The 16,443-nt window shown below is 33.3% G+C and overlaps 2 protein-coding genes across 2 annotated transcripts; both read left to right on the forward strand.

Annotated features, from left to right (window-relative positions):
- Positions 1-3,994: 3,994 nt before the first annotated feature.
- On the forward strand, positions 3,995-5,654 carry HELRODRAFT_179978 (hypothetical protein; the record flags this gene model as incomplete). The annotated part of the gene is made up of 2 exons (XM_009028758.1): positions 3,995-4,048; positions 4,968-5,654. 2 exons carry the CDS (start codon positions 3,995-3,997, stop codon positions 5,652-5,654), a joined length of 741 nt encoding a protein of 246 aa, XP_009027006.1.
- A 3,585-nt stretch (positions 5,655-9,239) lies between these two features.
- HELRODRAFT_186024 (hypothetical protein) lies at positions 9,240-14,854 on the forward strand. Its single transcript, XM_009028759.1, has 6 exons — positions 9,240-9,317; positions 9,910-9,919; positions 10,404-10,436; positions 12,461-12,624; positions 12,806-13,114; positions 13,334-14,854. Exons 1-6 carry the CDS (start codon positions 9,312-9,314, stop codon positions 13,397-13,399), a joined length of 588 nt encoding a protein of 195 aa, XP_009027007.1. The 5' UTR covers positions 9,240-9,311; the 3' UTR covers positions 13,400-14,854.
- Positions 14,855-16,443: the final 1,589 nt, after the last annotated feature.

Raw genomic sequence — 16,443 nt, forward strand, 5'->3', positions numbered from 1 at the left:
ATAAACAAACAAACTAACATAACCATCATTTTCGATCATTGCATCAACATATTCACATATGTGTGCGCGTGTATATGTGTGTTTGTATATATATATATATGTGTGTGTGTGTATGTATATGTGTGTTTGTATATATGTGTGCGTATATATTTATATATATTTATATATATAGTATCTTATCGTTGTGGCTTTTGTACTAATGGGCTGAAATAACAAAGTGATAACCGCGATAAGAGACGAAATAACATCATACTGCAATATATAACATCATCACAGTTAATTAAAACAATACCAACAAGCAAACTATATACAAACATGCAAACAATACACACATACAAAACAATACACACATACAAAACAATACACACATACAAAACAATAGACGCATACAAAACAATACACACAAATATACAAACAATACAAACATATACAAAATATCATACTAGCAATATAACGCAAATTAAACTGAAGAATAACACTCAAAAGTTTCACTAATCTTATAACAAATAACAAGCACAACACACTGCACAGTTATAGCGACAGATGAACGAACGAATGAACTTATGGGTAAAAGAATGAAAGATGATCATTCTTTTGTTTCTTCATCACAGCATAGGCCTACTGTGGTACGTATATGGCTGTGTGTGACTTACTTGCTAAATGTTATGTATGAGAACTATGTGAAGTGCGCGTGTAGTATATTTTCGGCTATTAAGTAGGTAAGTTTGTTGTTATATATATATATATATATATATATATATATATATATTCAATAGATTAATAATATATATGATGTAGAAATGTCTATATTTATAGATAATGTGTGTACGTATATATCTATGTACATTATGTATTAAGTTTGAATGTATACACCTATATATTATGTAAGTAAGTATGTATGTATGTACGTATTATTATTATTATTGTTATTATTAGAGAATTTATATTCTAGCGCCATTTAAAACTTCTCAAAGGCGCTGCTTAAGTCATGAGGCTAAATTCAAATAAAGATGAGTTTTTAGTTCTTTACGGAATCGTTGAAGAGTTAATCCAGGCTGACGAAGGTGGCGTGGTAAATCATTCCAAACTGTTGGACCAGCGACGAATTAATTCCTGTTTCCTCCAACCAATTGTGTTTTTGGTACCGATAGAAGATCCGGACAATCTGAGCGTAACTGGGGACGTTGAGCAGATGTGAACCTGTGCAAACACTCGTCAGACAGACAGGTAACTCGGACCGAGACTATTCAAACATTTGATTACCATGATGGCACTTTTGAATTTGATTCTTTGCCTAACAGTAAGCCAGTGCAGGTTCAATAGACTATGACCCACATGGGCAAACTTTAATCCACCAGTAACTATTTTAGCTGCTCGATTTTTAATTGACTGTATTTGACATATGACTTTGTTAGAAGTTCCATAGGAAACACAATTACAGTAGTCTAGCTTAGAATAAATAAACGCATGAACTAGACATTTTAATGTATGCTTATCAAGCGAATTTCTGATCTGTCTGAGTTTTTGTAGTTGAAATAAACATTCCTTTTTCAATTTTTTGACATGATGATCCATAGACATATTTCGATCGAATGTAATTCCCAGAATATTGACAGATAAACAAAACTGGATGACTGATCCAGATATTTCAATAGAGTTGACACGAATCAGTTGCAATTGTTGCCAGTTTCCGACAAACAAAAGCTGAGTTTTACTCTCGTTAAGCTTTAGTCTGTTGTTTATCATCCATTTATTTAAATTTTTAACACAGCAGACAAATCTGTGAACTAAATTATCAAATGTCGCTGTTTTACAACAAATGGGAGCAATGATTTGAACATCGTCAGCAAAAGCGTGGTAAATAAACTCCAACTTTTCGATGGTATTGAACATATCAGCTGTGTAGAGCAAAACCAACAGAAGTCCTGAAACGGAGCCTTGAGGAACTCCAGAAGAAACCACCTCGACATCAGACAATGCACCGTTGAAGAGAACCCGTTGTGTTCTATGAAGCAAATACAATTCAAACCACGTTGCAACCACTCCAGAAACACGAAAACGACATTTTAACTTTCCAATCAGCAAAAACTGATCGAGGCAGTCGAAGGCTGCCCTCACATCCAATAGCGCCGACAGTGAGACGCCTTGGACATCCATAGATGCAAATAGTTCAGATGTTACGCGAATAAGAGCAGTTTCGGTGGAATGATGTCGTCTGTATCCAGACTGATGAACAGGCAGAAAATCGAACTTAACTAAATGATAAGTGTATGTATGTGTGTTTGTTTATACCGTATGTATTATGTATGTTGTATACAACTATTTAGTCTTATTATTAATTAGTGAAATACTGCAAATATTTGGTCGTTGTGATGGAATGCATTATTTATTATAAGTCAAATGCGTGTGTGGTGTGTGTGTGTGTGGTGTGAGTTGGTGTGTGTTGGTGTGTGTGTGTTGGTGATTTGGCGAGTTTGTCTGTGACATTTCCAAAACGTTTCTATTGGTCGGATATAATTTTTGATTACCGGCAAAGAAATATTTTTTTTCTTCATTTAAATTTCCGGTCGGTTATTTCGGCGTAAAATATTTCCCTCGACGTTCACATTATTATATTGACTCATCTCAAACTCTGTGCCTTTTTCTCTCATGTTAGTAATTTATCTCATCCAATATCCCATACAACTCCTACAGCTGTGTTGTCACTGTTGAAGCTACCTAGCTTCTAAACTACGGCTATAATTATAATAAAACCAATGATCGAAATTTTTATTTCTATATTTCTCTCTATAACAATTATAACTAATCGTCTTAATAAATTACTCTATTTGCTATTATTATTAAAATGTCGGTTGATGATATTCTTGTTAGCATGACAATCTATTAACTCCATTTAAATGGTATAAAATTGGTGATTGTTGTATTTCATCTGCATTGAAATATTTTTATTTATTTTTAACTATAACTGCACATAATGATTTCACCGGAGTCTAATTAGATATTGTTTAGTCTCTTTGCTATGTGATTATAATTACGAAATAAAACACTTAGTACAATTGATTTTCAAGAACACAAAAACAATAAACTAACAATAACAAAATTTCGAGGCCAAATTTTTTATTTATTTTCATAAAACTTATAAATTCAAGAACCACAGACTAACAAATATAAATTTCTAGAGCAATTTGTTAATAAAATATAAACAATTGTTTAAATTTTCACAAATACTTATCTATTATTTTTTCAGATACAGGCATATATAAGATACAACCAATATTTGAAAATTTATTATTTTAATTTATTATTATTTTTTATTTCCACTGATTTAATATCAATCTCCTTATTCCAGACAATCTTGAATTATCATAAACAATGGCAATTCCACACAGCTTCCTTCATTAACATGAATAACCAATTAACATAATTAATCAAACAGCAAGCTGGAAAAATTAATTAATTAACCAAATAGTTAACTAATCAACTGACCTAATTACAGCGGAATATTCAATTTAATATCGTATTTTTCCTGTTTAGTATCTTTTGAAAGACATCTACAAACTTGGCTACTATGGTTGCCATGGAAATCTATCTATATACATATATATATATAGATCTATATATATATATAATATATATTAGGTATGTTATATGTATTGAAAGATATTGGTATATAAGTAATTGTTTATCAGTTGAATGCTTGAAAATAGTAAAATACTCTAATTTTTGCAAACTTGGAGGTAAATAGTTCTTTGTATAGGTAAGTAGTAAGTTTAATTATTATTTAGGCTGACGCACGATGATAAATTCATTGCATTTATTCCTACACATGCATTGATACATATACATTAATTCACACAAATTAGTTATCGATAAATAATATATTATAAATACACAACCACATCTAAATACATGTATCATTGATTACTATCCTAAGGATAGTATCCTTGATCTACATTACATAATGATATCATTGATACAGAGCTGATAACCCACTATGGAATCGATGAAAGTTTATTTCTGTCAGAAAAACATCGGCCCGCTCTTCGAAGTGAATAATTTTTTTTTCAAGTTTTAATTTTTTTAACATCTTTTCATAATTAACACGGGACGTCACCTTAACTTCAGCCGTAGTAGAAGCTGCTTCAAAAGCCGCAGACTTACCACGATAAATTTAATGACGACACCAAATTTTTGTCGCCAATAAATCCATCGAAACGTCTAGCCCAACTGACAGTCCATACAAAGCTAAATTTATTTGGACTAATTAATAAGTTTAATTTCTTTTTTAATACCAAAAAATATTCAAAAATACCCTTCTGTGTGAGGCCTTAAAATTGATAATGATTGATGAGTGGAAATGAGAGGATGGTGGTTTTTATGGCTGTTGTTTCTATCCAAAGGCTCGCACATTAATTAACTAAATAGCTTTTTAATTAATAAACGGATTAATTAATTAATTAAATATTTTTGAAATTAATTTGTTAATAATAATGTTCTTACAAAACCTCTTTGCAGCAGATTGGACTTTGATATTGTTAAACTTTCTAGACAGCAACAAAAAACAACTTGAGCCAAATTTTTTAAAATATTTTTTTGTTAACTTTTTCCTGTTTTACTCCAGATGTCAGGAGGATTCAAAACGATGATTGTAATACAAATTTTATTCTTACTACATCAACAAATAATAACAACATCAACAACAACAAACAGCCATAAAAACAAAAAACAACAACATCAACAACAAACAACAACAACAAACAAACACACCAACAAAAACACAGCACAATAACCTCAAGAAATAGCAATAAACAACAACACCAACAAACAACAACACCAACAAACAACAACACCAACAAACAACAACACCAACAAACAACAACACCAACAAACAACAACACCGCAACATCAACAAATAGCCACGAACAACACCAAACCAACAGCACAAACATAATTAATCATTGTAACAGGCTTTATTGGCCGGTGTCGCCGTCAACCAGCCAGCCGATGTTGTGGACTATTTGAAAAAATGCCTCAGCGAGATTCACGACGGCCCCAAATCTGCCACCACTACCACAGCCACTACTACAGCCATTACCACATCCACCATTAATAATAACAATACTAATAATAACAATAATAATAATACCATAGGTATTTCGGCCGGTATAGACCCAGCGTATGCAAATAGCAGAAATTCTAGCAGCGTAGGTGCTGGCAATGAAAAAACCTCAGGTGACATTAGTGGAAGTGGCTTGGAAGGTACCGGTGGTGGTGATAATAGTAACGATAGTGATGATGATGATATATCGAACATCACGTGGGATAGGTTCATAAGAGGGATAGGAGGTGATAGAAAGACGCAAAGGAAGAAAACGGGTGGTTGTGGTGGCGGTGGTCGTGGTGGTGATGATGATGTCGGTGGCAGTGGCGGTGATGATAATGATGGCGGTAAGTTGTTGAGAAGAGAGAGTAGTGTAAAGAGAGAGGGGTACATCGATCGATTGATTGAAGAGGTCCTGATGAAATCAATGGAGCAGTTGAGAGCTGAAGCGGGCGGTGACCTTGGCGGTGACCTTGATGAAGGTGGCGACATTGAAGATGATATCAAGAGAAGCAATGGTGATGATGCAGGCCTTGGTCATTCATATCCGTGAGTCATCTTGCCAAATTTTTTTAGTTTTATAACAATAAACTGGAAATTATCTCTTCCTCTCTCTCTCTTTTTCTTGCTTTGTCTTTTTGCTGCGTGTCTCTTTCTTTATCTCATTCTCTATGTCTGTTTGTTCGTGTGTTTTTCTGTCTGTTGTTTGTTGTTGTTGTTTTATCTGATTTTTTATTTTTTTGCCTCATATATTCGTTCTTTTATATAAAAAAAATTATTTCTATGATTTGTATATAATCGAATAATCATGGTTGGTTTTAGGAGGTTATTAATCTGCTTTAATGAATTCGTAATGACCAGACACACACACTCACACGCACACACTCACACGCACACACACGCACGCACACACACACATACATACAACACACACACATAATTAATTACATTTACATATATATATATACATTTAGATGAATAAACTAGATTTATTACCCAGACAGACATTTATAAAATATTCACATTCAGAGTTGTCCGCCACTCACTTGCCAGCCAAAATACTTTTTTTAATTTTTCATAATTACATATAATAAAAATAATTAAAAGTAAATTTATGGATAAGTGTGTGTAGAAGTTAAAAATATTATCGATTTTCATCTGATACCCTTACACATTACAATTATTAATTAATTAATTAATTAATCATTATTACTGTTACTCCTATTATTATTCTTCTCATTGTTATTACTGCTACTACTATTACTACTACTGCTGGTACTCCTATTCTACTACTACTATTACTACTACTACTACTACTACTACTACTACTACTACTACTACTACTACTACTATTACTACTACTACTATTATTATTTCTACTACTACTATTATTATTTCTACTACTACTACTACTAATACTACTACTACTGCTGCTGCTGCTACTGCTGCCGCTTTGTAGGCTTTATTCATGTAATCAAAAACAACCACAATAAAAAAACACGTTACACAGCAGGACATTTTTTCATTCGTTCATTTTAGTTAATTTTGTTAAATTTGATTTGACGGAACGAAACGAAACGGAACGAAACGAAACTCGACACAAACAACAGTGAAGACAGCGACAACGCTGGATACAAACCAGCAACAACAACAACAACAGCAGGTGAACCCTCTCCTAAGATCAACAACAATGACATGGCCGACAGTTTCGGAAACGTAAGTGAAGATGTGTCATGCTAATTTCATTTTTTTCCAGCTTTCTTGTTTGATATTCCCTTACAAGCATCGGCAACAAACACAGCGCCTCTAAATTTGCGTGAATCAACTTTTCAAGTTCACTGCCTAGCTAGTTAATAATTTGTTATTCGTACCATTGCACCATACTGATACACTCGGTATTTCAACAGATTCGTGACATCGTACTTCCAATGAGAAATTTATACTTATATCAAAAGAGGTTCTATTCTCTCCCCCTCCATCTATCCACCTTCATCTCTCTTTATGATGCATTCTGGTGACATTCAAGCCTGCTTAGCAAACTGTTCACTGCACTTTGTTTTACTCATTTTAAGCTTTCAATAGAATTAATTACTTGATGGGAGATTGACTGAGGTTTAAAATTATGTTGGGTGGAAGGATTTTGAGGATTTTGTTTGTCTTGCGTCCCTGCAATGTAGCCGTACCTCAGTGTGGTGGTGGTGGCTGTTGTAGTGGTGGTCGTAGCGGCTGGCGGTGGTTGACTCTCGGCACCATTGAAAACTTCTCGTCAGATGAAAACGTGAAACAGCCAAACAGCGCAAAGCTTGCTAATAACTTGACCAATGACGATTGCTGTGATCACTCCAATTAAACTTCCGCGGTCTTTGATGGTGGCACGAACACAAAGTAGTTCAAACAATTTTGACTGTCCATTGTTACGGGATGATCCGATTGGCATGGAAGAAATAAAACAAGTAACACTGATGATATAACACGACATACAGATACACGCACATTCATACAAACGTACATACATACATACACATAAACACACACGCGTGCACACACACACATGCACAGAGGCAATATCATTGCAATACTTACGTCAATGCTGCTGCTTGTAGTAGTACATGGAAAAAACAATATTCATATACATATATACATACATGCATACAAACATACATACATACATACATACATACATACATACATACATACATACATACATACATACATACATACATACATACATACATACATACATACATACATACATACATACATACATACACACATACATACATACTGAGAATGGAAGATACTAACCCATTTTAGTTTTTATATCTGCGTGAGTGTATGTGTGTGTGTGAGTGTGTGTGTGCGTGTTTGTGTGTGTATGTGTATAATTGTGTTTGCACGTGTCGATGTAAATATATATCTGTCTGTTTGCAATTTTTTAATTAAGTTTTGGCCTATTTTTGATCATCGGTGCACGTCAGTCAACACGCAGAGAAGGTAGGTACAAATACACTGTACAAATGCACATCTCATGTGTTTGTACCGTCCTACGTAATATATAAACACACACACACACACACGCACGCACGCACGCACGCACGCACGCACACACACACACTTGCACTCATGTGAATAAACAAATGTTTATACTAAAAATCAAACAGTGTTAATCACTACGAACTTAACTGCCACTGATCCTGTTAATCACTATTGTCATCATCATCTCCGTCATCACCATCATCATCATTAAGATCATCATCATCAATGACATAGCATATTTTTAAACGATCTTTCAATGAAACCATGGAAACAGATTTCAAAGAGTAGACTTGAGTTTGTTCAGGTGCATGGTTGGTGGGGGGCAGGCAGATTTGCAGGTGCATGGCTGGAAAGTAGATGCATGGTCATGGTTGGTAGGGGGCCCAATTTATTAATTCATCATTTTCCGTATAAAACCGCCAAAAAAATATTGCCATGACTATCTTGGTGTCAAGTTTCTGATAGCTGCTACTTTAATCCCCAATTTGAGTGAATTTAATTTGCTTACATTAGCTCTTTTTGGGGAAAAACTCAACCCCTTGTGGCTCTTTTTGGAGAAAAACTCAACCCCTTGTAGCTCTTTTTGGATAAAAACTCAACCCCTTGTAATTTCTAACTGGCACTAGCTAAGTATGCTACGAATCCAAAGAAGCCCAATTTTCCAATAATGCAAGATGGATGTATTGATATAGTTACATCAATCTTAATCTTGTAATCTTCAAGTTAACGCACTCACAACCTCAGTATATAAACAAATAGGAATGAACAAAACAAATAAATAAATAAAAAAAAATAAATAAATAAAAATAAGCGAGGCTAAATAAACAAATAAACAAACGAAGAAAACATTGAAGGGAGAACATAGGCTTGCATCTGGCCTAAGAAAATAAGGCATTGTATAACAAACATCCGTCCAAAAGATGTAGAGAGAGAGAGAGAGGGGATGGGAGAGAGAGAGAGAAAAAGAGCGAATGTGAAGGTGAATAGAGAGAGTAGTCGTTTAACTGCCGAGATAGTTTGATTGGTTGTAGGAGAAAATGAGTGTAAGAGAGAGAGAGAGATGAAAAATGAGAGATAAATAAATGTGAACGTGCGGAATAAAATAAGTTTGGCGAGTTGTCTAAATTTGGTTGTTGCTTCTTTGAGGTAGTTGTCAACTGTTACTTGCGAAAAAATGGCTGTTAGTTGCTTATTTTTATTCAATGTTATAGATGCATCGTCCTTTACAGCGTGAATAATCCCATTTCATTTTTTAAAGTTTGATACAAATTTTCAAGGGTGTTATTTATCAGAGTTTTGAAATAATATATTTTTAAATTAATTAATGTTTAATAATTTGAAAAAAAAATCAATCTTGAGTACGTATTTTTAGTTTATTTTTTTCCAAATTTTAAATTTCGTTCGGCAAACCCTTTGACCTCCAAACGACCTTCCCCATTTGGGCTGCATCAGCTGATCGCAAAATATTTTTTTATTAATATTGTAATATTTTTATAAATTATGATGATAACGTAATTAAAATGTTAATAATACTTAACTTTATTTATTGCTACTGTTGTTATAAATTATCGTTATAAAAAGCATTTAGTATTCAATCATGTAATTATTATTATTATTATTATTATTATTATGAAAAAAATAAAAAATAATAATATAATAAATTAAATTTAAAAAACCACGAGATTTTGAATTAATTAATTATTCAGTTGATTAATTAACTAAATGTTGAAATGTCGTAATCATTAATTTGTACAAAAAATTATTCAATACAGCCCTGCTCAGGTTTGTGAGTGTGTGTGTGTGTATGTGTGTACGTATATATGTATGTATGCAATGTATGTATGTAGGTATATATGTATATATTAATTTATTTTTGTATTGTTTTGTTTGAAACCATTGTCCGTTTTTTGTATTTTTTTGTACATACAGCCATATTTTGTGTGGCGGGTATGTGTTTGTATTTTGAATACAAGTGTCATGTGTTTGCGTGTGTTGTACTTGTTGTGTTGAGTGTGTGTGTGTACTTGTTGTGTTGAGTATGTGTGTGTACTTGTGTGTGTGTGTGTGTGTGTGTGTGTGTGTGTGTGTGTGTGAGAGAGAGAGAGAAAGAGAGAGTGCGTATGTGTGTGTCTGAGTAAGTGAGAGTGTGTGCATGAGTGTATGCTTGTCTGCGTGTGTGCGTGTATGTGTGTGCTTGTATGTGTGCGTGCTTGTGTGTGTGCGTGTATGTGTGCCTATAATAAGAAAAATTCTCTTTCCTTCACAGAACTTGCTCATGCTAAGATCTATTTTGTCCTTGGTGAGTTGGTTCTATTTTGTTATTAATTATAATAATTTATTCACTTATTTATTTTTATCACTATATCTGTTGATATGTTTATTGATATTAATAATTTTAAATGTTTTAATTGATTGATTGATTGATTGATTGATTGATTGATTGATTGATTGATTGATTGATTGATTGATTGATTGATTGATTGATTGATTGATTGATTGATTGATTGATTGATTGATTGATTGATTGATTGATTGATTGATTGATTGATTGATTGATTGATTGATTGATTGATTGATTGATTGATTGATTGATTGATTGATTGATTGATTGATTGATTGATTGATTGATTGATTGATTGATTGATTGATTGATTGATTGATTGATTGATTGATTGATTGATTGATTGATTGATTGATTGATTGATTGATTGATTGATTGATTGATTGATTGATTGATTGATTGATTGATTGATTGATTGATTGATTGATTGATTGATTGATTGATTGATTGATTGATTGATTGATTGATTGATTGATTGATTGATTGATTGATTGATATTAATAATAATAATAGAAAAATTATAACAGCACCTGCAACAATAATATTATTATATATATCGGCAAAAAGTCATACATTTGAAAAAGTGTACAAATGAATGTACAGATTTCTGTATACTGTATATACACAAATCAGTCATCACTCAATATAATGTACATAAAATGTTTTTCATCATTTATCATTATTATTATCATCTGCTCTTAACTGCAGTTTTTTGTATTAATCCTCTTCATCGCATCATCATCTTAATCGCTAAATCATCATCATAATCACTAAATCATCATCTTAATCATTACTTAATCATTATTGTAACCGCCACTTAACTTTCATCATTATCATCATCCGTACATAATTATCGTCACCTTTAATGTACATAATTATCATCATCTTTGTAAGCATCTTCATCTTCCTCATCATCTTCATCTCCACCTTATCTTAATTCACCACATCTGCCATGCGCCATCATCTTCTTCATTCTTATACCATCTTAATCATCTCTATAACATCTCCACGCGTCACCATCTCAATCATTACGTCATCAATTACACCACGTCCATGGCGTCACAACAATTACATCACAACAATTACATCACAACAATTACATCACAACAATTACATCACAACAATTACATCACAACAATCATATCACATAGATGACATTACAATCACATTACTAATACCAACACAATATACAATAAATTCCTTTAGCTAGCGGGTGAACACATGAATTCGAATTCCCCCTAAGAGCTAAATTTAGGCAATCAGCTGATCGTCAAGACGGTATACAACTGTAACAACGATCAGTTAATTGTATGCATGCAGTTATACGGCGCTTATTCGCAATTAGTTTATTATTAGACTGCCTATTATAACTGTCGTTAAGTGCTTGCCTGTCTATTATTATTATTATTATTATTATTGAAATATTTTTGAAGCGCTAAATAAACGAATCTCAAAAATCGCTATCCAGCATAACTGAACTTTATAATTGAGATAACAAATAAAAAATTGAGGGCGACTGTAAAATAAATTGAAGTATAAAAAAAATTAACTTATCCATAACTTATGTGCGACAGCTGTAAGATATAGATGACCGTCAAAAGTAATACATATAAAATATAAATGCTTTCTATGAAAACTACACATGGTTAGCAGTTTTGCAAATCTTGCAATCATCTCAACTTTCATTTCAATTGTTTGCTCTGGTTGAAGATGTAAGCTGTGGTTGGTTGGATGGTTAGTTTGCTGTTTGAGACGTGCTGACGTGCAAATATATGCAATGGCGACCAAATAAATATTCATTAGCTCCTCAGAGCGCATAATTTATTTTTAGTAATATTGAGATTATCAGTTTTTAATTAGTTGAAAGAAATCAAGAAATAAATAAATTAGATAAAATTAAACTAGCTATGTACGTGCATGTCTACGTCTTGAAATAAGAAAATATCCAGCACTCATTTGTTTTATTTTTCTCTCCTTTCCAGGTGGTCCAGGAAGTGGAAAGGGGACTCAGTGTGACAAAATAGTGGCAAAGTACGGATTCACTCACCTGTCGACGGGGGATTTGTTGAGGGACGAGGTGGCATCTGGGTCCGAAAGAGGCAAACAACTGACCGCCATCATGGAGAAGGGGGAGTTGGTTTCATTGGTCAGTCGACTTTTGTAGTGAGAAAGTTTAAAATTCAAACAGCCGCTGTGTAACAGTTGGTGTGCAAAAACAAACTAAACGTTTTATATTTAGAGATAAGACTTAATTTTTTTAAAGACACATTTGATGATAATTAATTTAAAATAGTTCACCTAACACGACATGAACGAACATTCTTCAGGAAACAGTGCTGACCTTGCTGAGAGAGGCCATGTTGAAAAAGGCGAAGGAGAGCAAGGGTTTCTTGATCGATGGCTACCCCAGGGAATTGGATCAGGGCAAACGTTTTGAAGCCGACGTCAGCCACGTGGACAGCGTCATTTACTTCCATGTGGCCGACGAGACGATGAAGAAGAGGTTGATGAAGAGGGCGGAGACCAGTGGCAGAGTGGACGATAATGAGGAGACCATCGTCAAGAGGTTGAAAACCTTTCACGATCTTACACAGCCAGTAGTTGATTACTACGCCAAGCAGAACAAAGTCATCCAGGTCTGTTATTTACCATGTCACTCAACGCTTCTTGTAAGAACAAAAAGTTGAATTGTTACAAATTTATTAAAAAAAATTTGATCAGCTATGTTAATCCTCTCTCACAATTCGTTTTGAATTCACACAATCAAGTAATCACACGAGGTATTAAAATTGTTTAAAATTGAAATACGTCGTAATCTGAAAGTTACAACCTATCAAAAATTTTTATCGTCAAAGATCGAAGCAGAGGGAACGGTGGATGAGATCTTCAAGAAGGTGGAGAGTTACCTGGACAAAAAGTAAGCACCCGCCTACATGCCTGCCTTCACAGAAATTACATTGTGATAATCAATCTGCAATGAACCTGCACACGAGTCTCTTCTAGCTTATGAACAATTCAGCAGAACGCGACATTTATCTCAAGCACTCTCACTCTTATATCGTGTTTTTTTAGCTTTCTACCATTTATTATTATTTATTTTATTGTATCAATGGAATTTAAATACAATTATTCAACAAAAAATAGTTTTATTTCAATTTTATAAGCAATAACAAAATTGTTCAAAGCTTTCGAAATGCAATATGAAATTAGTAGAATAAAAATCGATGGGTAGCAGACGAATCATCTAGGCAAGATAGAATATTACAACTTAAATGTTGCACGACTACAAGTTGAACTCATGTGAATCGAGTCAAAAATTACATGAAGAACTTTTTGACCGACGACGAAATTTTCTATGAAGTACCTATAAAACGTACGGAATTAGAGAAATTTCAACATATTTACCGAATAGAGATTTTTGAGAGTTAAAATTTAAATGACTTAGCAAAATGAAAATATATTTAGTATAACAAAAATATCATTTAATTGAAAGGGAAGGCGAGTAAAAATAATTCAGTAATTCGCGAAAAGTTTTTATAACTAATAATTCAAGCGAAGCATCCTCTGCCATATTTGGTAGGAATGATCTCCAACGCCAATTAATTTATTTTCCGAAGACTTCCTTGATGAACTCCTCGTAGTTGAGTGTTCCGGATTTGTCCTTATCGGCCATGGCGATGATCCTGTTGATTTCCTGTTCGCTCATGTGCTTGCCACACTCCTTGAAGACCTGATCCAGTTCCTTCTTGTCGATCGAGCCGCTGTTGTCTTGGTCGAATCTGCGGAAGATGTCACGCATGGCTGCTTCCCTGTTTCGACGGTTTTGTTGAGGGGTGAAAAGGGGAAACTTTCAATTGATAAATAAATTTTTTTCATTCTTCGAAGTTAACGGCATTTAGACTCCCGAAAAGGAAACGAATAAATTTATTAAATAATATCGCAAGCTCGCATTTGAGAATATAGAGTTTGTAATTATTTTATTCCATGGAGAGGCTACATGAGGTCACAATTTGGTCTTCATCACACCATCTGCTTACATCCTTATCAAAAATAACTAAAATTGAAACAGAACTGCGCCAATAATTGTTACATATTTTTAAACTCTCAACAACTTATCTGGAACTGAATAAGAATTAAAAAAATAACGAACGGTAAAAGATTATAGAAAGAAAACAAAGAGCGTCCCGTGCGAGCAAGTTCCCAATAATTAATTTTTATCCAATTAACTTTTTACTTTAAATTTTTATGTGTGTACAAAGATGTTTTGCGTAAAGTTTGTCTTAGATAGTTTAACGAAGCCTCGGATTATCTATTGAAAATAACTCTAAAAACTAAATCCTTCATAGTTACATCAACTAATTCGATGCATTCTCCTGCCGTTGAAGTGACCGTGTTCGAATGCCAAAAGCATCAGGCAGAGTCACATACCGCCGCATATCTGCCTGTGTCGCTGATACCAATGAAAATTGATTAGGAGAGAATTTAATTAATATCTAATATAATAATAACAATTATTATTATTATTATTATTAAATAATTATAATTATCAAAATAGTTAATGAAGGTGACGAGTGAGGTACTTGTGATATTTCTCGGGCTGGCCTCCCATGACACTCATGTACTCTTCCAGTGTGATCCTTCCGTCTCCTGACCTGTCAGCTCCTTTGAACATGTTCTGTTGTTGTTGTTGTTGTTGTTGTTATCACATTCATCATCATCATTATAATAATAATAATAAAACTCTTTTACTGATCTCAAAACTTTAAAAGCAAATGAATAAAATAGATGAAATAAAATAATATAGCGTTAATGAAATTATAAAATTAATAAAAGTGTATAAAGACCCCACAGCTCATTGCGTTGGCAAGTGTAGTGCGGTAAAATATATTTAAAAGTTAGTATCATGGCATGTCTCTATTGCAATAAGTATTGTACGAGGATCTTATTAACAGTAATTATAATTAATAATAATGGGAACATCCTTTTATTTTCTAACTCCAAATACCAAATATTAATAATGAAATAATTATAAAATCCTATTTAATCTAAAATGCTCGTCACTGCAAGTGAGTACATTTTAGAGTGGCTGGTTTAATTGTTCAATTAGGGTTCAATCATTCTTATTATTTTGGCGTTTTAATAATAATAATAATAATAATAATAATAATAATAATAATAATAATGTCATTTATGAGCGTCCTATGCATAGCGTCAGAGGCGCCCGGATAAACAAGTGTCAGCACGGCCGCCAAAGGCCTGTTCAAACAGAAGCTGCTTCAATCGCTTCTTCAACGTTTCTATTGATGATTGTTGACGGATGATGAGTGGCAAACTGTTCCATATTGATGGTGAGCAATGTGAGAAGCCTTTGTTGACGCGAGCTGATGTATTGACTGGTTGATGCAGTTGCAATGATGGTTATTATTATATTATTATTATATAAATAACATATATTATTATTATTATTATATTATTATTATAATTCCTTATTATTTTAGTATGATAGCCTTTCAGTTCATTCCATATGATAGCCTTTCAGTTTCGGACAGACAGCATTCGAACCATGTAGTCGCGTCATACCAACGCGAAACATGACAATTCAACCGGCTGAGCTAACTCGAGATTTATAAAATTTAGTTAGGCACGCCTTCTAGTGCTAGCAAACGTAGCTAAGCCAGCTAAGCCAGCTAAACAGCTACACCAACGCCAAAATAAATGGGCCTTATTCAAAGACACAAAATGTTTAATTTCCACGTAGAAGTTGTTGTGTTTTTCAATGGTGGTTGGTTGTTATTATGGTTCAATATAAATTAATTTCATTCAATAAAAGATTTTTGTTTTTAGACGTGCACTTCAAGTCATTTAACCATCTGTGGTGAATTAATGTTTTTTTTTTCCACAATTCCTTACTGACTTTTAGATTGAAATAAAAAAAAGTTCCAAAAATACTTATGGAATTGTAGTA

Source organism: Helobdella robusta (assembly GCF_000326865.2).
Source record: "Helobdella robusta unplaced genomic scaffold HELROscaffold_58, whole genome shotgun sequence".
Classification (NCBI taxonomy): Eukaryota; Metazoa; Annelida; class Clitellata; order Rhynchobdellida; family Glossiphoniidae; genus Helobdella; species Helobdella robusta.